At 44.7% G+C, this 27,051-nt stretch overlaps 1 protein-coding gene across 4 annotated transcripts in view; it reads left to right on the top strand.

The window, feature by feature from the left end:
• Nucleotides 1–27,051, top strand: part of LOC115085479 (myelin P2 protein-like) — a 159,183-nt gene that overhangs the window by 66,914 nt on the left and 65,218 nt on the right. For all 4 annotated transcript variants that reach the window (XM_029591551.1, XM_029591552.1, XM_029591554.1 and 1 more), the window contains exons 3-4: nt 1,350–1,522; nt 1,929–2,030. In XM_029591551.1, coding sequence (XP_029447411.1) covers nt 1,350–1,522; nt 1,929–2,030 — 275 coding nt within the window. The remainder of the gene's footprint in view (nt 1–1,349; nt 1,523–1,928; nt 2,031–27,051) is intronic.

The raw sequence follows: 27,051 nt of genomic DNA on the forward strand, positions 1-27,051 counted from the left end.
CTATGTTTGAATATGTTTAAGGTTATTCAGCTAAGATAAGCAGATAATTTTAAGCGTTAACATCTATATTCAAAAGAATTTAGCTGGTTAAGTGGTCACAGCAAAAATAAAGAAGCAGAGCAGACTTGACTGCCCATTTCTCACACATTAGGTCTAATCTGGGCCTGGTGTTCTGATTCCTTCCCCTTCGAAAAATATAAAAACCTGCTAGCTTGTCGGCACCTCCTTCCCCTGCCCTCCAGGTTGCTAAAAATTTCTTACTTCAGGCCTTCCACTTCCCCATCAAGCCTAGCCTAACTTTCCTGCCACAGTTGTCCCCCTAAACCCTAAATATAACTATGTGCTTGGAATTAATGTCCGGCTCTTGGTTCATTCAGCATTGCTTTGACAGCGTAGCTGGAAATCTTTGCTTTATCTCTGCATGTCCCTAGAATGGCTCTTTTTTTTTTTCTGGCTACATTTTAGCCAGGTAATGATTTATCTGCCTAAAACATAGCTAGATAAATGCCTTAGATATTCAAAAGTTGGCATTTAGCTGGATAACTCGCAAGCTAAGTGCCGTTGAATATTGGCCTCTGTATACGTAGGATTTTCAGTCTCTCCTTCCTTCTTTTTTTGAGCTGACAGTTTTCTCCTGCTCCATTGGGCTGAAATCTAATTTGGAACTAGCTTCTATTGGGCTATGGTGTCATAAGCCTTTATTTACAAATAGCTGGGGCTTGTTCCCCTATTATTTTAATCTTCCTCCCAACTCAGCCCAGTTATTGGAATGGAAGTCCTTTGTCAGGGGCTATAAACCATGACTCCCTCTGGAATCTAAATCTGGCCACAATGTATCACTGTTGAGCAATGGCTGAGGCTCCCAACCCTAAATGTCAGTATTCCCAGCTCTAGCTAGCCCAGGAAGCAGATGCGTTGCCGATGAATCAAACTTTGGTCTTCTGTAGGCAGCATACAACACCTTCCAATGAGCCATCAAGTCAGTCCCAATCTACTTTCTAAGTTTTATGTTGTAGGTTCTATATAATTTTTGTGGCTTAGCTCTTGACTGTTTCTACTGTCTATATGGTCTCGAAAACAGAATTATAATACTCCAGAAGAGATCTCTTCAGTGATTTATTCAGATCCATTACAGTCCCTTTTTTTGACCAGTTAAACCAGAATAGAAATATCTTTTATGGAATTACTCTACTACAGACAATGAGCGTCCATGAAAGTTCTAGACTTCATAGGGGAAAAAAAAACAGTTCAAGTGGCCTACTGCTATCAACCTTAAGGTGATTTTATTTGATTATCATGTCTTTTCCTTAGTACATAACAGAGACAGACTGTGAATGTTTGAACTGCAGGGGTCCCTAATTCAATAAGGAAAATGGGAAACGTGGTGAAACCCACCTTGACTATATCTAAACAAGGGGATGACATCCACCTGAAGACAGACCGTCTTTTCAAAACTACAGAAATCATATTCAAGCTAGGAGTGGAATTTGAAGAAATCACTGCAGATAATAGAATCAGCAAGGTGAGGGCAATGCAAACACGCTTCATCAAAAGAAACCTAAATGATTAAAGTTAAATGTAGCTTGAATTTTGCACAAATATTTAGATTAAAAAAATCTAAAAAATTACCAACTGAAATGTGCCTGCAAAAGTCTGTTACTCCAAATTTATTATTTATTTATTATAGCTGCTTATAACCTGCCAATCTCCACTTTAGTTGTGCTAAGTATGGTACATAGTACATAAAAATCTAAAAGAAAATAAAAGTAATAAAACAAACATACTGCAATAATACACATTGTGTCATGGGTTTTCGCATTCATTCTCACTTGGTGCACAATTAATTCCTCCTGGCCTCAGTACAATTCTCTGCTTCATGGTGCATTGCTGAGCAGATTTGTCAAGACTGATTTCTTTTCTCTTTGTAGACCATAATAACTCTCGAAAATGGTGTAATGACACAGATTCAGAAGTGGGATAATAAAGAAACAACAATAAAAAGGGAAATCATAGATGGACAAATGGTGGTGGTAAGCAATCCATTCCAGACATCCATTTTCTGAAATGCCATTAAAGTGAAGGGTTTAAATGTAAAATGATGTACCTGAGAAATAGAAGGTGCGAGATGAACACTTTACAGTTTACTATTTTTCAGTGCCACTTGATCATCCTGCAATCATAGCTCTACTGTATATATTAAAGGGACTGTAAGGGTAACAAAGTGGAATAGATGCCAGATGTGCTGATCAGAATATTTTATTTAGAAGAGACGTAGTATGATACATGAGCCAGACTCTGACCAAAGTTTGCCCCTTGTATTTGGGGTGGCCTCAGGGTCTAAAATACATAAACAAACATATATAACTACATTAAAAAATGATAAAAACTATAAAAGCTTATGACGACATAACATGGTAACATAAACTTGTATATGAATGTGACAAGACAATGGATGGCAATTAAAATGAGCTGATTATATTACTTTCAAAATAAACAATGATTACAATTTATTTTTTTTTTATTAAAGTGTCCTAGAGTATCCTGATAGTCGTGGAGTGTCTGTGCATTATGAATAAAACGATGAAAACAAATGTGTGATACAGAGGCAGAAAGCTGTTACTAAAGTGGTAATACCAGTTTTACATGTATGCAGTCAAAGTACGTATGGTTAGATGGCACTGTTTCACAGAAAAAAATCTAAAAAAGTATGCATACATAAAAATTAGTTCTGCTAGTTAAAATAGAATTAAATAAAAAAATGGAATTAAATGTGTAAAAAAATAAAATAAAAAGAGAAGTAAAAATTAAAATAGTAAATGATTAAACATAAGGTGGGATGACAAAATAAAATAAAAATATTGTAGCTTGCTTATATGATTAAAAAACAATACACATAAAGGTGAAGTCTAAAAATGATGAAATGTGTGGTTCTGGTGAATTCAGATTTAGAAATAATCTTGAGTCTTTAAATTTTTTTTTTTTAAATATAAACAAATTTTAAAAGTTATGTGATACCAAAACAGGGATTACTCATAAAAACAATTAATATTCTTTTTTATTTTCTATGTATTCATTTTACAATAATATCAAGAATTACTTGAGTTGAAATACATACTTCATAGCTTTTTTTAAACATAGAACAAAAATGAGATACCACTATATAAACAAAATATTTTCCCCCTCAGTAATTTATGTTAGGAAAAAGAAGAAAGAACATAATAATATTGGGGAGATCCCGATGTTTCGAAGGCATTACCGAATGCAGGTGATCTATGAATTCATGCCGGTCATGTTGACTGCTGCATATCTAACCTTGTTATAATAAATCTTAGGCAGTGTTGCATAATTGTAGATTTTATAAACAAACCGCTCCACGGTGTGAATGCAGATCAACACTGCTGCTAAGTCTACGAACTCATAGTAACAAATCATTGGATAAATAGTCTACCGAGGAATTGTAGATAATAATGGTGTGAACAAAAGAATTGCTCTACTTACATTGCCTGAATAGAACAGCATTTCTGCTCTGCTCTGATCTACAAAGGAGTGCAGCCCTGGGTATACTCGTTTAAATACATGAAAAACCGCGCGAAATGCAATGCTAATCAGCTAAGTAGGCATTGCTTAGATGAAGACCCATATGTAAAAATCGGGCCGAGTGTGTAATCTTAAAACTGAGGGGATATAATAAAATAAAAATACCAACCATAATAAAAGAACTAAAAAATAGTAAAAAACCGCTGTGGTTGATATTGTAAATAAAAAGCATAGTGACAAAATAAAAACTGATGTACTTGGTTATTATATACTAGTTGTGTTGCGATCATGCCCTGCGGGCCCTGAGGAAGGACGTGAAGGCACGGTCATCTGCTCCAGGAGAGAGTGAGCCCTTGGCCCATGAGCCAACTCAGGGAGGTGCCCCAAGGCATGCCCCAACGGAGGTGAGCGAGTGCAGAGAGGAGTGGAACACGTACTGGAACTGAGATGAAGAGGATCAGCCCCCTGCTGAGCTACACACCCCAGTGAAGTCAGACAGAGGCAGAGGGCTCGGAATGAAGAGACCAGGAACTGGAACTGGAACTGGATCCTGTAACAAGAAAAGAGTTAGAGTACATAGACAAGTCAAGACTTTTGGAGACTTGGACAAGACTCTTGGAGACTTGGATTAGATGAGACTCTTGGAGACTTGGATGAGACAAGTCACTTGGAGACTTGAGGGAACTAGGAACTCAGATGAGATGAAGATACTGGGAACTTTGGAACGTGGAACTCAGACAGATGAGGATGCTTGAAACTTAGATGCAAGATGCTCTGACGTGGATGGAAATCAAACATAGACTGAGGAGAAGATTCTGGTACTCAGACATGGACTCTTGGAAAGACTTGGACGAGAGCTTGGAACTTTGAAAGGCTCACATGAACACTTGGAACTTGGAACTCGGATGGGACAAGACAAGGATTCTTGGAACTTGGATGAGATGAGACAAGGATTCTTGGAACTTGGAGGGAACAAAAACAAGGACTCAGGATACTCGGATGAAGACAGAAGCTCAGGAACTAGGAAGAGTATGGGCAGTGCTCCAAGACAATCCTGATGGAAGAGAACTCCAGCCACCAGGAACAGACACCAGATAGGATGGATTTACTCCTAAGGAAGGTCAGCTGGAGACGAGGACCAGGGTGAGCAGGCTTAACCCGGAGCTAGAGGACTAGCGGTGCTTTGGGATAGGACTTGGAGCCTCAGGACTGAAACATGGGACATCAGGTACAAAGGGACACCAGTACCTCGGGACTTCAGGACATCTGGACATTAAAAGCGTCTGGACATCTAGAGATGGAAGGACTTCGGGACATCTAGAGACAAAGAGACGTCTGGACATCTAGGGATGGAGGGCATCTGGACATCTAGAGATGAAGGACATCTGGTGTGATGAGAAACATCTGGACATGGACAAGGAACGCCAAGGCTTTGGGAAGAGAAGCCAGGAACTGGAACAAACCATGAAGGAGATCCAACGAAGGACAATACCCAGGACATCGTATGGAGACATCAAGAACACGAAGAACAAGAAGTTATCTAGACAGGAACAGAAGATGGAATCCTTGGAAGCTGGAGCAGACCCAAGGGAGATGTGAGTCGGAGAAGGCATCTGATCTGAAGGCCCTGAAGGAATGAAGCAGGGCCTTTTTATAGGGCAGGTCCAGGAAGTGCCCTAAGGATGTCAGGAGGTGGGCCGAAGAGTGCTTCCTGCTTCTGGCCCTTTAAAACCTGAAGAGAGGCATGCGCCCACGCCTAGGGGAACCTTGGAGATCTGGTGGGCAGAGTTGAGGCCTGCACAGCGTCCTGCCATGAAGAGGAAACGAGGCTGGTCGGTGATGACTTCCAGCCACAATGAGGAGGTAGGCCAGAGGCGGCACCTGCCACAGGAGGAGCCCTGATGGCAGCGCTCAGCCGTGTGGGTGGAGGGAGTCCCAGTGGGGACTTTCCCGCTGAAGATGGAAGTCGGTGGTGCGGCTCGGCTGCGAAGAGGAGAGCGGCATTGGGCTGCTTGGAGGAGTGCCGGCAGCAGCAGCAGCGGCAGCAAGGCCGCGAAGGAGAGCGGCTGCGTCGGCTGGCCGGGAAGAGGAAGGTGAGAGCCTATCCGCGGGATGGGATCCGCGGACAGGATCATAACAAGTTGGTGACATAACTTTAGAATAAATGTGAAACGCATCTTGTCCAATCAATGGATAGTAACTAATCCAATATGAAATACTGAAGGGGGTATGATCCTTTTCCGCTGTGGTCTGTGAGGGAATGTAACTCAAAACCTGATTGTTAAAAACTGGAAAACCAGCACAAAATGCAGTGCCAGTCATATGACTAGGCATGGCTTAAGTGAAAATGAGTTTAAAATAATAAAATCAAAGGAGATAAAAAATTGGAAATAAATAGTGAAAATGAAAGTTAAAACTATATCAAAAATAAGTATAATAAAATGATAACCTATGCAAATATAATGAGTTAAGTGAATAAAATTATAAAAAAATTAAAAAAATTTGTAAAACGTGATATACAATATAGGGAAATTGGATAATATGTGCCAATCTGATAACGTTAAAAATATAAAAAATAATAAACAATGAACAAAATTGATATGCATACAAAATAGGAAACATTGATGATATGTGCCAATCTAATGAATTTGTGTGAATTAAGAATCTATGATTAAGATTAAAAATCAATTGCATACTGGTAAAAAGATGATAAAACCCATTTAGGTCAATTGGTAGTGTAACACAAGTTTTTTAAAAAATCAATACCCGAAATATCTTTAAAAGGACACAATTGAAACTGCATAAAATTAATAATGGGCAACCAGCAATGGAACACCCATCGTCAGCAGCATTGGTAACAGACATCATAAGAATAGAGAAAAATCCATTTCTAGATTCAGGCCTTTTGGTTCCATTGTTTCAAACTCAAAAAATATACTTTTGTTCCAATTGCAAAAGTAACCTATCCAAATCCCCTCCTCTCCAGTTTAAGACAGGTTGTTGGAGTACATAGAACTTGTAATCATTAAATTTTTGGTTCTTTTCAATTGAATGTGATACCAAGGTTTTGGAATCTCTGCTCTTTTAATACTACTCTTGTGTTCCATTATTCTCTTATTATTGTTTTTCTAATATATATTTTGTTACATGCACAATATACGACGTATATTACACCTTTGCTTTAACAGTTTGTGAAAGATTTGAGTTTGAACACCTTTTCTTGGCCCGGTATATGTAAGCTGGTAACCTTCATATTGACACAACAAACTGAACAATTCCCGCAAGGACGGTGACCTGGCGGTCTCATGTCTTGGTTATTTTCTTGTGGTAATGCCGTGGGTGAGATACATTCTTTAATGTTCTTTTCTCTTATGTTGGCTATCATAAGATTTTTCCCTTCAAAAAATGGGTAGTAACTGCTAGGGATGTGAATCATTTTTCAACGATTAAAATTATCGTCCGATAATTTTAAAATCGTCTTAAATCGTTAAAGAACTCAATACAATAGGAATTCTAATGATTTATCGTTAAAAAATTGTTAATCGGGTTAGTGCGCACTAACCATTGTTAGTGCGCACTAACAGAAAATGATACAAATTGACACTTTTCAGGTCAGTTAAGGTCAGTTTAGGAATGAATATGTATTCCTATTGGCTGGCTGCCCTCTTATTTATTGATGTTACCAAGGTTCCCACTGAGGTGATGGTTGGGGGGATGGGAAATGGAAACGGTTGGTAGCTTGACAAAAAAAGTAATGTGATCAGTCAATGTGACTAGAACTTGTGCCCTATCCCTGATACCGGGAGTGTTGTGATCTGCCTGCATGCAGTGCCGTATCCCTGATACTGGGAGTGTTGTGACCTTCCTACACGCAGTGCCCTATCCCTGATACTAGGGGTGTTGTGATCTTCCTGCATGCAGTGCATTATCCCTAATACCAGGAGTGTTGTGATCTTCCTGCACACAGTGCCCTATCCCTGATACCGAGAGTGTTGTGATCTTCCTGCACTCAGTGCCATATCCCTGATACTGGGAGTGTTGTGATCTTCCTGCATGCAGTGCCCTATCCCTGATACCAGGGGTGTTGTGATCTTCCTGCACGCAGTGCCCTATCCCTAATACCAGGGGTGTTGTGATCTTCCTGCACACAGTGCCATATCCCTGATACTGGGAGTGTTGTGATCTTCCTGCACACAGTGCCCTAACCCTGATACCAGGAGTGTTGTGATCTTCCTGCATGCAGTGCCCTAACCCTGATACCGGGGGTGTTGTATTATGTATGTGTTATACTTGTCACTCGCAGACGGCTGCAACAGCGAATACTCACCATCCTGCACTGGTCTCCTGCCCTCCCCTCGCTGCTTGTTGTGTGGGCCTGTCTATATCGCTGCGCCCCACGGGATTTCTCTCAGCGGCACGGACGCCACTACTTCCTACTCCAATACTGGGCCTTCCTAGGAGCGTGCACCTTACAGGCCCTACCTTTGAAGCCTCTTTGGCGAGAAGCTTGGGGGCGTTCCTCTGTGATGACGTCATCAGCTTCTTTTATTTAAGCTTTACCTTCGCCCCCAGGAAGTTGACTTGGCAACAAGTTCCATCCATGGTCTGAACTCCTGCGTGTTCCTGAGATGTCACCTGCTGCCTCACTCTTGGACCCTGTCTGGCACCCGCTCCTCGGGGGTCAGTGTGCTCTCCATTGGGGACTTGTTCCCCTGGCCTACCCAGCTCCTCGGGCTGGCCCTGCGCCTCTTGTGTCCTACTCAGCATTGGCTCAGCTACTCAGTCTCCTTCGGAACACTGCGGCAACCTGTGAGTTCCTTGTCTGGCCTCCTCGCTTCTCGGGGTTGGGCCCGTATCCTCGCCTAGACTGGCTGCGGTTGTCCGCTCCCCAGGCCATGCTTCTATTCAAGAGAACTACCTAGTCGTGCCCCGCTCCACGGGGCTGGACTCCAGCTTGTTCCTGACTGTCAGCTGTCCCGCTCCTCGGGTCAGTTCCTTGCTACATCTCTGGCAATATCTCCGGGTTCCAGCCTACATCAGCAGCTGAGTTCGGGACCGGACTATCCTACTCCGTGGGTGGTCTCCGTCTCTTACCTATGTCCACCACGCTGCAGCTCTGCCTCCTTGCGGCCGACCTCCCAGAGAACCTCCTACTTGACTACCCCGCGCCTACTGCGCTGCAGTGTGCCTGATGCCTCTCTCTCCAGGGACTCTCTCCAAGAACCACCTACAGCCTACCACCCTGCGGGGGTTAGCTCCTGGTCCCTGGGGCCTCTCCACTGCTGTGCCAGTGTCTCGCCTCCTGACGGTGAGGACCTGTGGTGATCCTCCCCACAGGCAGTAACAACTCGCGTCTCGGGCCAAGGGTTCACATACCCACAAACCATAACAGTATGTATAGGTAATGGGGCAAACTACGCGATCAGTGGATTTTTTTTCTTTGTTTTGTAACAAATCATTTCTATTTTTACTAGAGACTTTTTTATATCCAGATAATATGTGTCTTACAGGATATGATTTTTCAATGAATCTGTGCTGCATTTCGATCGATCGAGATTTTTCAGTGAATCTGTGCTTCATTTCGATCAATCTAGCATGATATGTTTGTTCATCTCTGTTGCACTTCCCGGATGAGTACGCTCTGCGGCCGGGCCTGCTCACCTCTCCCGACCAACCACGAGCTCAGGTCTCTCCTCCTCTGCCAGTCCCGGCCGTCCCCGTCACTCTCCTCGGCCCGCTCTGGCTCCGGCGACATCACAGGCCTCACAGAGGAGCTCCCACCGGGGCTCCGCATCCAGCATCTCCTCAGCCCCGCCCCTAGGCACGGTCTCAAGCAGTTACCAAGATGGTAACTGCTTGAGACCAGTGTCTCCAGCAGTTACCATCTTGAAGACTACAACTCTTTCCAGTCTACCTGCTCAGTACTCTGATTTTGAGGATGTCTTCTCAAAGCAAAAAGCTGATACACTACCTCCCCTCAGAAAGTTTATTTGCCCTATCGAGCTCCTGCCGGGCACCACGCCTCCCAAGGGCACAACCTATCCACTCTCACTCCCGGAGACTCAAGCGATGTCCGAGTATATCAAAGAGAATCTAGAGAAAGGGTTCATCAGGCCTTCCGACTCTCCGGCAGGAGCGGGCTTCTTCTTTGTCAAAAAGATGGACGAAGGATTACGCCCATGTATCAACTATCGTGGGCTTAACGCCATCACCTGTAAGGATCGCTATCCATTGCCCCTCATCAGTGAATTGTTTGATCGCATGCAAGGGGCCCAGATCTTCACGAAGCTGGATTTTCGAGGGGCATACAATCTCGTATGCATCCAGCCTGAGGACATTTGGAAGACCGCTTTTAACACAAGGAATGGCCACTATGAGTACATCGTGATGCCTTTCAGCCTTTGCAATGGCCCTGTGGTCTTTCAATGCTTGATGAATGAGATCCTCTGAGACCTACTATATTCATTTGTTGTTGTATACCTCGATGACATCTTGATCTTCTCAAAGAACCTGAAGTCCCATTGCACTCATGTCAGGACAGTTCTTCAATGCCTCAGAGAGAATCATCTCTACGCAAAACTGGAAAAGTGCATCTTTGAGCAGAACTGACTGCCCTTCCTGGGATATATCATCTCCGATCGGGGATTTACGATGGATCCAGAAAAGCTTCAAGGGATTCGCAATTGGCCCCAGCCAGTAGGCCTGCGTGCCTTACAAAGATTCCTCGGATTCACGAATTACTATAGAAGCTTCATCACAAACTACTCTATATTAGCTGCTCCCCTCACAGCCATGACTAGAAAAGGAACCAATCCCTGGGTTTGGAGTCCCAAGGCTCAGGCTGCCTTCCATTCCTTAAAAGAGGCCTTCTGTTCCGGTCCCTGTCTGCGACATCCAGACCCAAACCGCCCATTCATCGTTGAGGTTGACGCATCCGCCATCAGAGACGGGGTGGTGTTGAGTCAGTACTCCTCCAAAGGTACATTGGTACCATGCTCATTCTATTCCCATAAATTTTCACCCTCAGAGCAGAATTACATGATTGGAGACCTTGAACTCTTAGCCGTCAAGCTAGCGCTCCAAGAGTGGCACTCATGGTTGGAAGGAGCACATCACAAGTATACTATATTCACAGATCATAAAAATCTTGAGCATCTCAAGGAAGCACAATTATTGAACCCAAGAAAAGCCTGATGGGCCTTGTTCTTCGAATGATTCAATTTTGAGCTGCACTACCGGCCAGCATCGAAAAACCTCTGTGCAGATGTGCTTTCACACTCCCTGAAATCAAAGTACACACCAGATATCCCAAGACACATTATCAATCTAACCTGTGTGTCTCTCACAGTTACTATCATGGTACCTGCTGGAAAAATAGTCGTCCCACGCCGACTATGTGAGCATGTACTCTGCTGGGCCCATGAGTCAAAACCTGCCGGCCACCCTGGCTCTTGTTCTATATGTGCTCAACAGAAGCCCCCATCTGGATGACCATGGGGACTCCTCCAGAACCCACCAAACCCTGGTCAAGTATATCAACGGATTTCATTACTGTCCTGCCTCCATCTCAAGACAACACTGTGATCTGGGTCATCATTGACTGCTTCTCTAAGATGGGTCATTTTATTCCTCTGTGCAGCCTTCCATCAGCCCCAGAACTCGCCAAGTTATTCTTGAAACACATCTTCCGCTTGTATGGCCTACCCAAGGAAATAATTTCAGACCGAGGGCCGCAATTTACCACTAAGTATTGGTGACCATTATGCAAGAAGTTCAACATCACCCTGAACTTCACATCGGCTTACCACCCTCAGGCAAATGGCCAAGCGGAGAGAACCAACCATACGCTGAAGACCTTCCTACGGTCTTATGCAAATGACCAGCAGGATAACTAGGCCGACCTGTTACCTTGGGCCGAGTTATCACACAACACGCACATTGCCGCTGCTATTGATGTCTCTCTGTTCCCTGTGGTGTTTGGCCGACAACCACACTTACCTCTGCCTGTGCCCCTCTCCGTGCCATCACCAGTTCACGGCACAAGCCATCTGACTTGAATGGAACCAAGTCAATGAATGTCTAGCTCAGGCCGCCAAGCGTTCAAAAAACATTGCTGATACCCATCGACGGTTGGCTCCACTCTTCCGAGCAGGCCAGAAAGTATGGTTGAGCACCAAACATATCAGGTTGCAATTACCCTCTCAGAGACTGGCACCTAAGTTCATCGGGCCATTCCCAGTCCTCCGCCGTGTAGGAGCAGTAACGTACTAACTCCAACTTCCAAGGTTAATGGGTATTCACAACACCTTTCATGTTTCTTTACTGAAACCCCTCATACTCTCATGGCCATCTCGTAAGGCTCCTCCTCCTCCACAAGTCCCCGCAGAACCAGAAGAGACACTACAGGTACAGGAAGTCTTAGACGTCCGAAAAAGACACAGCCATTGGGAATATCTCCCATCAAGGGAGGGCTTCGGGCCTGAGGAGAACTCATGGGAGATCTCCCACCACATCTATGACAAACAGCTCCTCCAGGACTTCCACAGAGACCACCATGACAAACCAAGGCCTGTAAGGGGGAGGCCTAGAAGGGGGAGGGGGTACTGTTGTGCTTTCCTGCCATGTATGCTCCGCAGCCAGGCCTGCTCACCTTTCCCAACTGTCCACGAGCTCAGGTCTCTCCTCCTCTGCTGGTCCTGGCTGTCCCCGCCGATCTCCTTGGCCTGCTCCAACTCTGGTGAAATCGCAGGCCTCACAGCAGAGCTCTAGTGTTTTGTTCCAGAGTCTTGTTCCAGAGTCTTGTTCCAGTGTCTTGTTCCAGAGTCTTGTTCCAGTGTTCTTCTGTTCCAGTGTCCTTCTGTTCCAGCGTCTTCCTGTTCCTGCGTCCTCCTGTTCCTTCGTCTCCCCAGGTAGTACCATTTGGACTGTCTTCTCGGTACTGACCTCTGCCTGTTTCTTTGACTAAGTTTGATCACTGCCTGGATTTGACCTTTGCCTGTTTCTCAACCACGTCTGAACACTGCCTGGAACTGACCTCTGCCTGTCCACTGACCACATCTGCACGCTGCCTGGAACTGATCTCTGCCTAAACACTGACCATGTCTGACGCTGCCTGGAGCCTGACCTTTGCCTGACTGACTATCCACACTGACCACTGGTATTGACCCCTGCTTTGGCTGACTACGCTATCCTTGATTCTGGCTGTATATTTATTACCTAACTTTGTACAACGGCGCTTATCTGCAGATATACAAGGATACCACAAGGAATTTAATTGAGGGAAAGAGTAATTTATTATTGCATATCCTTGGGAGACACAGAGAGAGAGCCCATTGTTTGGTAAGGGCTCTCCCTGCATGTCTCAGCGTTTGTTAGTCAGTGCTAGATTTTTATAGATAAAAATCATCCAGAGACTGTGTAAAGTATCAGGTACCACTTGTGTCCTATCCAATCAGGCAAACTGTATCTATGCTTCCCTGATACCACCTCCCACCTTAAGATCCAATTAGGCCTAAGAAGGGCCCACGTGTCTATTGAATACTGTCAATCTTCTGTTAACTCTTTGTCCTGTCAATATATCAATCATTGTAGTAGGTCTGTGTTCTGTCGCTGGTTCCAGGCCTTTGATCAGAGTTTTGACCTCAGGGGATCTTCAGTTTACCTGGCCTCTTTCAGTCGAGATAGGAATCTGTGAGAACAAAGCTTGGAATGTGGCTCAGCCATCTGTCATCGATAACCTCATGACCTTTCATCATATCTGGTTAGGTATGAATTCATTCCAGATAGCTCTCAGTAGCCATTCACACACAGGTCAGCTTAGGTTCATTGCATGCCAGCAGGTTCAGTTAAATCAGAAGAGCAAAGGACTCTGGGACAAGCTGAGTGAGCCAAAGGCCTGAACCAAGTCTTATGTTATGCTGACATATATCATGGCCTTCTCTGGCTCCTGAGCACCCTGATCTGAACATTGACCGCACACCCTTGTTCGTGGTGGGCACACCCCTGAAATTTATTTCTCAGAGATCCTGCGAGGCCTGGGTAACCAAGACCAGGCGGCCCGAGTATTCAAGGGCTGAACCTGAGGGAACCCCGGGTTGCTATTGGTGAAGCTCCAGCTAGCCTCTGTCTCCTCCTGTGCTCCACCTTCTAGTGGCAGGCCCTCTCTCGGTCCGACTAGGGAGCCTACCAATCCTGCACCAGGCCAAAGGTCCACCTCCCGGCGCAATAATCTCCACATAATCTTTTCAATCTTAGGAATTGTGAATATGGAAGATTGTTGAGTAAGGATTTATTGAGTAAGGATTTATTGTGACAACTTTAGTAATGTAGTAATTTATTAGTATCAGTCGGTTTCCTGTAGATGTCTGTACAAAATGATCCATCTATGATACTGACGGAAATGTCTAAAAAAGGAATGGTTTTGTAACTGAAATTCATTGAAAAATGTAAGATTATTATCTAAAGAATTTAACTAGTAATAAAACTTTCTCAGTGTTTCTACATCACCCTTCCAGATTATAAAAATGTAATCTAAGTATCGTTTTCATAAGAGTATGTACAGATGATATTTTTATAATCTGGAAGGGTGATGTAGAAACACTACGCAAGTTTTATTACTGGTTAAATTCTTTAGATAGTAATCTTAAATTTTCAATGAATTTCAGTTACAAAACCATCCCTTTTTTAGACAGGACCGTCAGTATCATAGATGGATCATTTTGTACAGACATCTACAGGAAACCGACTGATACTAATAAATTACTACATTACTAAAGTTGTCACAATAAATCCTTACTCAATAAATCCTTACTCAACAATCTTCCATATTCACAATTCCTAAGATTGAAAAGGTTATGTGGAGATGAACAGACATATCATGCTAGATCGATCGAAATGAAGCACAGATTCATTGAAAAATCTCGATCGATCGAAATGCAGCACAGATTCATTGAAAAATCATTTCCTGTAAGACACATATTATCTGGATATAAAAAAGCCTCTGGTAAAAATAGAAATGATTTGTTACAAAAAACCCCCCAAAAAAATCCACTGATCAGGTACTTTGCCCCATTTCCTGTATATACATGTCACACAACATCATAACTATTTTAAAAAAACATTGGCCAGTCATGTAGTTAATACCTATTTTAAAAGAGAAAAATCTTATGATAGCCAACATACGAGAAAAGAACATTAAAGAATTTATCTCACCCTCGGCATTACCACTAAAAAATAACCGAGACATGAGACTGCCAGGTCACCGTCCTTGGGGGAATTGATCTATTTGTTGTGTGAATATGAAGGTTACCAGCTTACATATACCAGGCCAAGAAAAGGTGTTCAAACTCAAATCTTTCATGAACTGTTAAAGCAAAGGTGTAATATACGTCGTATATTGTCCATGTAACAAAATATATATTGGAAAAACAATAAGACAGTTTAATAAGAGAATAATGGAATACAAAAGTAGTATTAAAAGAGCAGTAGATTCCAAAACCTTGGTATCACATTCAGTTGAAAAGAACCACAAATTTAATGATTACAAGTTCTATGTACTCCAACAACCTGTCTTAAACTGGAGAGGAGGGGATTTGGATAGGTTACTTTTGCAATTGGAACAAAAGTATATATTTGAGTTTGAAACAATGCAACCAAAAGGTCTGAATCTAGAGATGGATTTTTCTCTATTCTTATGATGTCTGTTATCAATGGTGCTGACGATGGGTGTTCCATTGCTGGTTGCCCATTATTAATTTTATCCTGTTTCAATTGTGTCCTTTTAAAGATATTTCGGGTTTTGATTTTTAAAAAATGTGTGTTACACTACCAATTGACCTAAATGGGTTTTATCATCCTTTTACCAGTATGCAATTGATTTTTAATCTTAATCATAGATTCTTAATTCACACTAATTCATTAGACTGGCACATATCATTGATGTTCCCTATTTTGTATGCATATCAATTTTGTTCATTGTTTATTATTTTTTATATTTTTAACATTATCAGATTGGCACATATCATCCAATTTCCCTATATTATATGAATATCACTTTTTACAATTTTTTTTACAATTTTTTATAATTTTATTCACATAACTCTGTTGTGGGAACACGGGTAGCAGACCCATCTCTGGTGGTTTCGTGTGCCCCTGGGCCCTGACACAGCCACAGAGGAGCTCTGGCAAGCAGTGAGGCAGGTGAGAGGTGCCCCAGCATGGGCTGAAGATGTAGAGTTGATGGCCCTGACCACAGCCGAACCTGTACACAGTAGAGAGAGAACAAAACAAAGCAATGTTGTTCTCTTGAGTGGTCCCCCGACTTCTCCAAGCCCTTACAGACCTGCCGCACGGAGCAGCAACTGCAACAGGGCGAACAGTGGTCGAAGGATGAAGACATCAAATGAAGACATAGAATACTTGAGGGCTTCATGTAGACAATGACGAAATGAAGGTTGATTGAAGATAAGGAATCAATATATAGGGGCGGATTTTCAGAGCCCTGCTCGCGTAAATCCGCCCGGTTTTGGGCGGATTTACGCGAGCAGGGCCCTGCGCGCCGGGAAGCCTATTTTACATAGGCCTCCCGGTGCGCGCAGAGCCCCGGGACTCGCGTACGTCCCGGGGTTCTCGGAGGGGGGCATGTCGGGGGGCGGGGCCGGAGCGCGTGGCGTTGCGGGGGCGTGTCGGCAGCGTTTTGGGGGCGGGTACGGGGCGTGGCTACGGCCCAGGGGCGTGGCCGCGCCCTCCGTACCCGCCCCCAGGTCGCGGCCCGGCGCGCAACAGGCCCGCTGGCGCGCGGGGATTTACGTCTCCCTCCGGGAGGCGTAAATCCCCCGACAAAGGTAAGGGGGGGGGTGTAGACAGGGCCGGGTGGGTGGGTTAGGTAGGGGAAGGGAGGGTAAGGTGAGGGGAGGGCAAAGGAAAGTTCCCTCCGAGGCCGCTCCGATTTCGGAGCGGCCTTGGAGGGAACGGGGGGAGGCAGCGCGGCTCGGCGCGCGCAGGCTATACAAAATCGATAGCCTTGCGCGCGCCGATCCAGGATTTTAGTGGATACGCGCGGCTCCGCGCGTATCTACTAAAATCCAGCATACTTTTGCTTGAGTCTGATGCGCAAGCAAAAGTAGGCTGATCGCGCTTCTTTTAAAATCTACCCCATAGAGTTGATGAAGAAGGACTGAGATGAACTCAGAGTTGCTAGAAGAGAAGGACTCTGACAGAGTCATAAGCCACCATACTGAATAGGTACTGCCACATCACACACCCTACTCAGCCGATGAGGGCTTGTCCCGGACCACGCCAGCTGGCGCGCCCTACACAGCCAGACAGGACTGGTCATGGACCACGCCGTGGTTCCCCATGCAGGTTGATAGAAGAATTCAATGAAGACTCAGACGAGGCCTGCACCGAGGCACGCCATGCACAGCCAATCAGGTCCAGGCATGGGAGATGACAACAGAACAAGGATAGTGAGAGTCCAATTGCATGGAAACAGTCAAAAGGGAACTCCAAAGGTCCAGTAGAAAAAAGGGTTCAGGATCTATGACTCGGATGACCTGAGGCTAAAAGCTCGACGAGAGACTCGGAGCCGTACTATAAAAGCCGGAACCCTCTGAAGGCTTAAGCTGTCATAGTGGAGAGGATCCAGAGTTGAGAAGAACAGGATGAAGTCATCTGGAGACGAAGACATTGGAGAATGAAGAGAAGGTCCAGGAGATCTGAAGAGCAGGACATCAGCAGATCGTTGAAGATGAACCAAGCAGACATCACGACAACTGGAACTGGCAAGACGAAGACGCAGGTGCAAGACAAAAGACCATACGAAGATGAAGACAAAGATGAAGACATGGAATTCCAAACATGGAACGGAGTGCCTTGAGAAGCTGGATTGCAGAGAAGTCCTAAGGAGGACTGGCTCCTTGCGAAGGCAAAGAAGGAATGAAGAATGAAGCTTTTATACTGCAGGAAAGGTGACTCCCACGATGATATCACTGATGGACTAATCCCTCCCTGTCCCTTTAAGAAGGGAAGGAAGACGCGGACTCGCCCCCTAGGAGGCAGGCAGGAAGAGCAGAACCATAGACAGTGGCCCTACTGTGATGCTGAGGAGGAGGAGCAGGCCCCGACACTGAAACTAGGCCTCAGATAGGCCTCGAGGACACAGGCGGCTTCCTTGCCACAGAGAGTGGAACTGTTGGTGGCTCTCACCACAGGAGAGCCCAGGGATGCAGGTCCTTTCCCCGGAGGACCCAAGGTACGTCAGCGGCCTCCGTGCCACATAGGAATGCCAAAAGCGGCTTCTGCCACGTAAGAAGGACACAGGCGGCCTCCGTGCTGCTTTAGAAGTAAAGACATGGCTCCAGCCACATGTAGGGACTTCGGCGGCCTCCGTGCAGCTTGAAGTTGAGGCAACGCGGCTCCAGTCACATAAGGGAGCTTCGGTGGTCTCCAGACCACGAGAGATAAAAATAGCGCAGCTCCCATCGCGTGGGATAGGTGTCGGCAGCCTCCGGGCTGCACAAGAAGTAAAAAGAAGGTGGACAAGCTGTCTGGGCAGCTTAAACAGGGCAGGTTCACAACAAACTCATTATATATGTATAGGTTATCATTTTATTATACTTATTTTTGATGTAGTTTTAACATTCATTTTCACTATTTATTTCCAATTTTTTTTTTTTTTTTTAGTTTAGACAGTTTTTTTATTAAATTTTCAAGCAACTTATGGCAGTACATGATACAAAACCAAATATGAAGCAATTATACACAGCTACTATTACAACATCATAGAAGCGGACAATCTTATATCTGAACCGTAACATAGTATAGGCTGGTAGCCGCCATAGATTGCTATGCAAAGAAAAAAGGAAAAGAAGAAGAAAAAAGAAGTAAAAGAGAGAAAAGAAAAGAAGAAAAGACAAGAAAAGAGAAGAGTAAAGCAACAGAAATAGAGGAAAAGAAGAGGATATCCGAAGAGAAAAAAGATACTAACCATCAGAAACTGATAGAGTAAAATAACTAACGTACTGCAGCCCAAGAGAAAGAGTAATCTGCATTCATAATCAAGGTACAGAGGAACTTCCCATGGAATTTATGTAGATGTCTAACGGTTTCCACACTTGAGACCACTTACCAAGTCTACCGTATTTGAGAGCCATAGCCCTTTCATACTTGGAATATATACTAACCATGTTCCACCATAACGGTTCAGACAACAGATCACTACATTTCCAGTTTGACACAATAGTATGGTGGCCAATTAGAAGTAAAAAATCCAAAAGCTTACGATGTGGTAAAGATAACATGAGTAGTGGATGTGCACCCCTAAGGACTACAAGGGAATAAGAGATAGGTATCTCTAATGCCAGGATGGACGAAATCCTTTCCCATATCCGTTTCCAAAAGGTGAGGACATATGGACAATCATATAGCATGTGTGATAATGTAGCGTGCGGGCATGCGCAGGACCAACACTTATGCGAATCTAAAATACCAGCTCTGTGGAGTTTCCATGGGGTCCAGTAAGCCCGGTGCAGAGCAAAAAAGGATGATTGTGTCAAACTGGAGGAAAGCGATATGCGAGTGGAAATTGACCAAACATATTTCCACATGGCGGGAGTTATGTCCACACCAAGGTCTGAGGCCCATGTCGATCTTAGAGAATTCTTTGCCGGAATAGAAAAACATATTATGGATTTGTATAACCGAGATGCTAAATGTCCTTGGTCGACATACTTTTGGTAAAAATTCCACCAGTAGGATGGTCGAACAGACCAATCGGTTCTTGAAACAACATCATGTAGAGCAGCACGTAGTTGACAATAAGCAAATTGTTGAGAGCTTGGGAGCCCAAAGGTCTCACTTAATTGAGAAAAAGGTATCACTTTGCCATCACAAACCAAAGCAGAAAGTAACCAAATGCCTCTCTGTTGCCATATCCGCCAATTAAGTGGTTTATTATCTATTGTGAGAAATGAATTGCTCCAGATGGAAGTATGGCGAGATAGCTTCCATCCCACAGAGGACGTCGGGTGCAAACTGTCGGCTTCCAGAAAGGTCCTATGCAGGGATCTCAGAATATTATTAGCCGTGTGAGACTTGTGTAATGTTATACTAGGAAAACAATAAAGAGGGAAAGGAGCCAGAAGTTCCTGTTCAAGAAGTAACCAGCGAGGGATGGGCCTCTCCGCATCATATTCAAAGTAATAAGAACCTTGTTGTAACATAAACGCTAAGTGATAAGAATAGAAATCCGGAAAGTTCACCCCTCCCTGATCCCTGACTCTCTTAAGCTTAGTAAGAGCTATTCGGGGAGCTTTGTTATTCCATAAAAATTTCGACAATAGCCTGTCCACCCGTTTATAAAAATCAGAGGAAAAAAAGACCGGCAGCATACTTAAGGTATATGTAATTTTAGGAGCTAATATCATCTTGATGGTATCTAATCTACCCCACCAGGTAAGGTGGAGGGGAGACCATCTTGTCATAAGATCTTGAAGGGAACGTAATATATTCAATTCACTGTGTAGTACCGTCTCCTGTGGGTCCATAAAAAAATAGACTCCTAGGTATTTAAGTTTCGAGGATTTTGTTTGCACTGGTAGACTCGTATAATCCAAGGTGGAGGCCAAAAAATTAAGCGGTAGTAATTCCGTTTTATGCCAATTAACTTTGTATCCCGATAGGGACGAGTAAGTGGAGATTAGGTCAAAAAGGTGAGGGAGTGAACTTTCCGGTTCTCGCAGAAATAGCAATACATCGTCGGCATATGTTGAGAGTTTACATTCAATGGGGCCAACTGTTATACCTTGAATAACATTAGATTGTCTAATAGCTAGAAGTAGTGGTTCCAAAGCCAGGTTGAAGAGTAACGGCGACAGGGGGCAACCCTGCCTCGTACCCCTGTGAAGGGAGAAAATGGGAGATTTTTGCTGATTGAGGTAAAGGTAAGCTTGTGGGGCGGTATACAGATTATTTAATCCAATTTAAAAACATGGGGCCTATACCATACCAATGCAAAGCAGCAAATAAAAAAGGCCACTCGACACGATCAAAGGCTTTCTCAGCGTCTAATGAGACCGCCACTGCAGGTGTAGAGGAGGAGAAAGCCAGTTGCTGTATATGAAGAAAAAGCCTAGTATTATTGGAGATCAGGCGATCTTTGATAAAACCTGATTGGTCGGGGTCAACCAAAAGGCCCATAAATTTAGATAGCCGAGTAGCCAGTATTTTCGTGAATATTTTATAATCCGTATTTAATAGGGAAATGGGACGGTAATTTGCTAAATTGGTATCATCTCTTCCCGGCTTTGGAAGCACCATGACACAGGCTTGAGAAAAAGAAGTAGCAGATATCTCATTAAGGAGAAAAGCAGAAAAATAATCAAAAAGATGCGGAGTAAGAATGTCCTGGAAGGACTGGTAGAAATCCGCAGTAAACCCGTCTGGGCCAGGCGCCTTCTTGGGGGCCAGGGAGTGAATGGCGGATGTAATCTCTGCAGTAGTAATAGGCAGATCCAATTGTTCCATTTGTACCGGAGTTAAAGTGGTGTGTCCAAGATTGGAGAAGAAGGCTTGAAACATATCAGCTGTCGGAGAAACTTCAGATTGATATAAAGTGGCATAAAAGTCACTGAAAGCTTGTAAAATATCAGAATCCTGAGTTAGGGGAGTGTGAGACGGAGAGAGGATCTTGGTAATACGTTTGTTTTCTGACTTCTTCTTTAGGTAAGAAGCTAGGAGATGACCGCATTTGTTATTTCCAGCTTAGTACTGTGCCTTGGAACGAGAAATGTGCAATTGAACTTGAGAACTAAGCAAACAGTTATACTGGTACCTTGCTTGAATTAAAGCCGTAAGAGAAGTTGCTGTTGAGAGTCGGATATGCTCCGATTCCAAAGAAGCCACTCGTTGTTGAAGGGAGAGCAACTCAGCTTTAAGCCGTTTGGCTCGCCGAATAGAGAAACTGATGATGCCTCCCCGAATCGTTGCTTTAAATGCCTCCCAAATGGTAGCAGCAGACACATCGTGAGTAGAATTAAGCTGGAAATATTACTTTATCTGTTGCTCCATTAAAGGTTTGAATTCTGGATCCTCCAGGAGAGCTGAATTGAAACGCCATTGCCTGTGAACCAGTGCAGGGTAAGTTAAATCACAAATTAAGGAAACTGCCGCATGATCAGAGACGAGGATGGAATGAATAGTGACATCCATAATCCGGGGCATGAGAGATTTATTTAGTAGAAAAAAGTCTATACGTGAATACGAAGAGTGAGGCGGTGAAAAGAAAGTAAAATCTCTTCCAGTAGGGTTGAGCAGACGCCAAGGTTCCACAAGCCCATAAGTGGAAAGAAGATGTTGTAGGGCCCTAGTTGCTTTAGAAGCAGAAGGTCGCACCTCTGATTTCCTATCTAATATGGGGTCCATAGTGGAGATGTGAATCGTGTCCTCGATCGTCTTAACGATCGATTTCGGCTGGGAGGGGGAGGGAATCGTATTGTTGCCGTTTGGGTGTGTAAACTATCGTGAAAAATCGTTAAAATCGTGAGCCAACCCCCTAAAACCCACCCCGACCCTTTAAATTAAATCCTCCACCCTCCCAAACCCCCCCCCCCAAATGCTTTAAATTACCTGGGGATCCAGCGGTGGTCCAGAACGGCGGCGGTCCGGAATGGCCCCCTCAATTGAATCCTGTTGTCTTCAGCCGGCGCCATTTTGCAAAATGGCCGCCGCAAAATGGCGGCGGCCATAGACAAAAACAATTCGACGCAGGAGGTCGTTCCGGACCCCCGCTGGACTTTTGGCAAGTCTTGTGGGGGTTCCGGACCGCCGCTGAACGACCTCCTGCAGTCGATCTCCTGCCGGCGCCATTTTCCGTACAGAAAACGATTCGCAGCAAGAAATCGCTTCCTGAACCCCGCTGGACTCCCAGGAACTTTTGGCCAGCTTGGGGGGGCCTCCTGACCCCCACAAGACTTGCCAAAAGTCCAGCGGGGGTCTGGAATGACCTCCTGCGTCGAATCATTTTTGTCTATGGCCGCCGCCATTTTGCGGCGGCCATTTTGCAAAATGGCGCCGGCTGAAGACAACAGGATTCAATTGAGGGGGCCGTTCCGGACCGCCGCCGTTTTGGACCACCGCTGGATCCCCAGGTAATTTAAAGCATTTGGGGGGGGGGGGTTCGGGAGGGTGGGGGATTTAATTTAAAGGGTCGGGGGTGGGTTTTAGGGGGTTTTAGTGTGCCGGTTTTCCTGCCCTCCCCCTTCCCCCGATTTACGATTTTTTAACGATAAATCGGGGGAATTGGTATTGTATCATGGCCCTAACGATTTCTGACGATTTAAAATATATTGGACGATATTTTAAATCGTCAAAAAACGATTCACATCCCTAGTCCATAGGCTGGTTGAAATCGCCACCAATTATGTATGGGACTGCAGCAATCTTTAATAGGTTGCCAAAAATGTCCTGGAAAAATTTTGGATCATCAATATTAGGAGCATATATGTTCAGAAGAATAAATTCCTCATCTTGTATGGTGAGATGAATAAGGTTCCAGCGACCGTCTGGGTCCGATAGTTGCTCAGAAACCGAGACAGCAAGTTTCTTATTAATAAGAATAGCGATGCCCCTTTTTTTCTTGACAGCAGAACTGTAGTAGACATGTCCTACCCACTGCTGCTTAAGTTTAAGCGATTCCGCAGCCGATAAGTGCGTCTCTTGCAACAGAGCAATGTCCGTTTGTAACGACTGCAGATATGTAAGGATTTTCCGCCGCTTGATTGGGTGCGAGAAACCGTTGACATTTAAAGAAACTAGTTTGAATGAGGAGATTTTGGACGCCATCATAGATGATAAAATGGAGAAAGTCCATAAGTGTCCTCACTATAAGCCTCTCGGGTGCAGTGAACAGGCAGCTTGTAAGAAAAGAAAAATGATATCCTCTTGAAGAAAAAAGACGTATAAAAGAAGAAAAAAATTAGAAGTAAAAACAAAATAGGACGATGTCCCATTACTACTGTATAAAGGGACCTCAGATCAATGCAATAGGAGACAGTGTTAATACACATTGTCTCTTGAAAAGAGAAAATGAGCCTCAAGGCAGGCCAAAAAGCAGCCCACATCCCTCGCTCCCTTAGGAACATGAAGCATTTACGTCGCCATGTACCTAAGCGGGGTCCATGTAAAAAGGAAAATAAGGGCAATCAAAAATAGTAGACAGAACAATAATGACAAATCCCAGCAAATGAGAATATTTGACCAGTCTGAGTGGTGACCCACTGGTCGGGTACACCAATACACCAGCCACCTAGATGAAAACAACAGGCTGTATCAAAGCGTTCAGGTTACCATAGATGACGCAGCATCACAAGAGGCTAGAAAAACATCCAATTCTTGAGGATCCTGAAAGATCTTGGTACGATTGTTATGGGTGACCCTCATTTGGGCCGGATAGAGAAGTCCATATCTCGCTACCACCGCTTGTAAACGCGGTCGCATGCCCAATAAAAGTTTGCGTCTAGCCGCAGTAGTTTTGGCAAGGTCCGGAATAAACAAAATATTGGAGCCTTGATAAGTTATAGGAGCGGTAGTCCGAGCCGCATTGAAGATTTGGAGGACCTGGGGGTATCTCAAAACTTTGAAAATGATAGGCCTAGGGTATTTAGAATTTGTGAGAGGCCTTGAAGGAATGCGATGGGCGCGTTCCAATTCCAAGGGGGGTTCGAAAGATATTTTTAAGCACGCTGGTATTAGTGTCTCCAAAAACGCAAGGAGATCATTACCTTCCTGACCCTCTGGTATCCCCAGGATCCGTATGTTGTTGCGGCGGTTCCTATTAGAAAGATCTTCAACTTCACTCTTAAGCTGCGCCATGTCGTTTGCTAGGCCGGGAAGTGACGCAGTGGTGAGAAGGAGAGAAGATACCTGCGTTTCTGTATCATCGAGCCGTGTTTGAAACCCATCCATGCGGGTTGATAAGGTTTGTAAATCAGAGCGCACAGCTGTAGTGGTTTCTATATTTAGTTGGAGCATGTCCTTTAATTGTTTTAGCTCCGCTAGTACCAGTTCCGCCGACGCCATATTTTTTGCAGCGTTTACCTTATCCGTGGTCGGAGGATCCTGTTTCTGGCGCTTTGTGCCGGCAGCGGAGGCGAAAGCGGCTTCAATTTTCCCCGTTTTGCTCGCAGCCATGATTAGTACGAAACAAAACCTTATTGCACCAAAAAAAATAATGGGTCGGTTCGTCCAAAATATGAATAATGGAGCGAGGGTGCTCGGAGCTCTAGCAGTGGGCGGCCATTTTGTGCGCTGCTCGAGAGCGCCACCTATTTCCAATATTTTATCATTTTCACTTAAGCCTTTTCAGTGGAAAAGGGTAAACAGTGGAGTGCCTCAGGGATCTGTACTTAGACCGGTGCTTTTCAATATATATATAAATGATCTGGAAAGGAATACGACTAGTGAGGTTATCAAATTTGCGGATGATACAAAATTATTCAGAGTAGTTAAATCACAAGCAGACTGTGACACATTACAGGAGGACCTTGCAAGACTTGAAGATTAGGCATCCAAATGGCAGATGAAATTTAATGTGGACAAGTGCAAGGTGTTGCATATAGGGAAAAATAACCATTGCAGAAGTTACATGATGTTGGGTTCCATATTAGGAGCTACCACCCAGGAAAAAGATCTAGGCATCATAGTGGATAATACTTTAAAATCGTCGGCTCAGTGTGCTGCAGCAGTCAAAAAAGCAAATAGAATGTTAGGAATTATTAGGAAGGGAATGGTTAATAGAACGGAAAATGTCATAATGCTTCTATATCGCTCCATGGTGAGACCACACCTGGAATACTGTGTACAATTCTGGTCGCCGCATCTCAAAAAAGATATAGTTGCGATGGAGAAGGTACAGAGAAGAGCAACCAAAATGATAAAGGGGATGGAACAGCTTCCCTATGAGGAAAGGCTGAAGAGGTTAGGGCTGTTCAGCTTGGAGAAGAGACATTTGAGGGGGGATATGATAGAGGTCTTTAAGATCATGAGAGGTCTTGAACGAGTAGATGTGACTCGGTTATTTTCACTTTCGAATAATAGAAGGACTAGGGGACATTCCATGAAGTTAGGAAGTAGCACATTTAAGACTAATCGGAGAAAATTCTTTTTCACTCAACGCACAATAAAGCTCTGGAATTTGTTGCCAAAGGATGTGATTAGTGCAGTTAGTGTAGCTGGGTTCAAAAAAGGTTTGGATAAGTTCTTGGAGGAGAAGTCCATTAATGGTTATTAATCAATTTTACTTAGGGAATAGCCACTGCTATTGATTGCATCAATAGCATGGGATCTTCTTAGTGTTTGGGTAATTGCCAGGTTCTTGTGGCCTGGTTTTGGCCTCTGTTGGAAACAGGATGCTGGGCTTGATGGACCCTTGGTCTGACCCAGCATGGCAATTTCTTATGTTCTTATGTTCTTAAGCCATGCCTACTCATATGATTGGCACTGCATTTTGTGCTACTTTTCCAGTTTTTAAGAATCAGCTTTTGAGTTATACTCCCTCATAGACCACAGTGGAGAAGGATCATGCCCCCTTCTGTAATATCATATTGGATTAGTTACTGTCCATTGATTGTACATTGGACAATGTTATGGTTTGTGGGTATGTGGATCCTTGGCCCGAGGTGCGAATTGTTACAGCCTGGAGGAGGAGCCCCACAGGTCCACACCATTAGGAGGCAAGGTACTGGCACAGCAGGGAGCTCTAGGCACACTGGTGGAGAGGACCAGGGACCAGGAGGTAAACCCCAAAGAATGGTTCTTGGAGTGAGACCCTGAAGAGGGAGATGCCAGGTAAACCCCAAAGGGGGTTCTTGGAGTGAGACCCTGAAGAGGGAGATGCCAGGTGAACCGCGGAGCGGTAGGCGCATGAATAGTCGTGCAGAAAGTTCTCCGGGAGGACAGCCCCGAGGGGGCGGAGTTGTAGCATCGTGGGCATAGATAGGAGACGCAGGCCACCTACTGGGTAGGAGAGCCTGGTCCCGATCCCAAGCTGCTGATGTAGGCAGGAACCCAGAGAGCAGAGGAATGCCAGCAGTTTAGCAGAGGGGCTGGCCCGAGGAGCGGGTGAGCGCAGATAGTCTTTGCAGGAAACACAGGCACAACCCCGAGGAGGGGGAGGCCAGTCAAGGAACTCACAGGTTACTGCGGTGTTCCAAGGGAGACCCGAGAAGCAGGAGCCAATGCAGAGCAGGAGGCGTAAAGGCAGCCCGAGGAGCGGGGAAGGCCAGAGGAGCGAGACCCCATAGAAGCGCACACTGACCCCTGAAGAGCAGGTGTCAGACAGGGTCCAGGAGCAAGGCACGTAGCGACATCTCAGGAACAGAAGGCAGGAGTTGTTGCCAAGTCAGCTAGCTGGGGGCGAAGGTGGAGCTTAAATACGGAAGTCTGATGACATCATCAAACAGGGACGCCCCCGAGGTTCCCGCCGAAGAGGCTTCAAAGGCGGGGCCTGTGACACGCTCG

Source organism: Rhinatrema bivittatum, chromosome 2 (assembly GCF_901001135.1).
Source record: "Rhinatrema bivittatum chromosome 2, aRhiBiv1.1, whole genome shotgun sequence".
NCBI classification, from domain to species: domain Eukaryota; kingdom Metazoa; phylum Chordata; class Amphibia; order Gymnophiona; family Rhinatrematidae; genus Rhinatrema; species Rhinatrema bivittatum.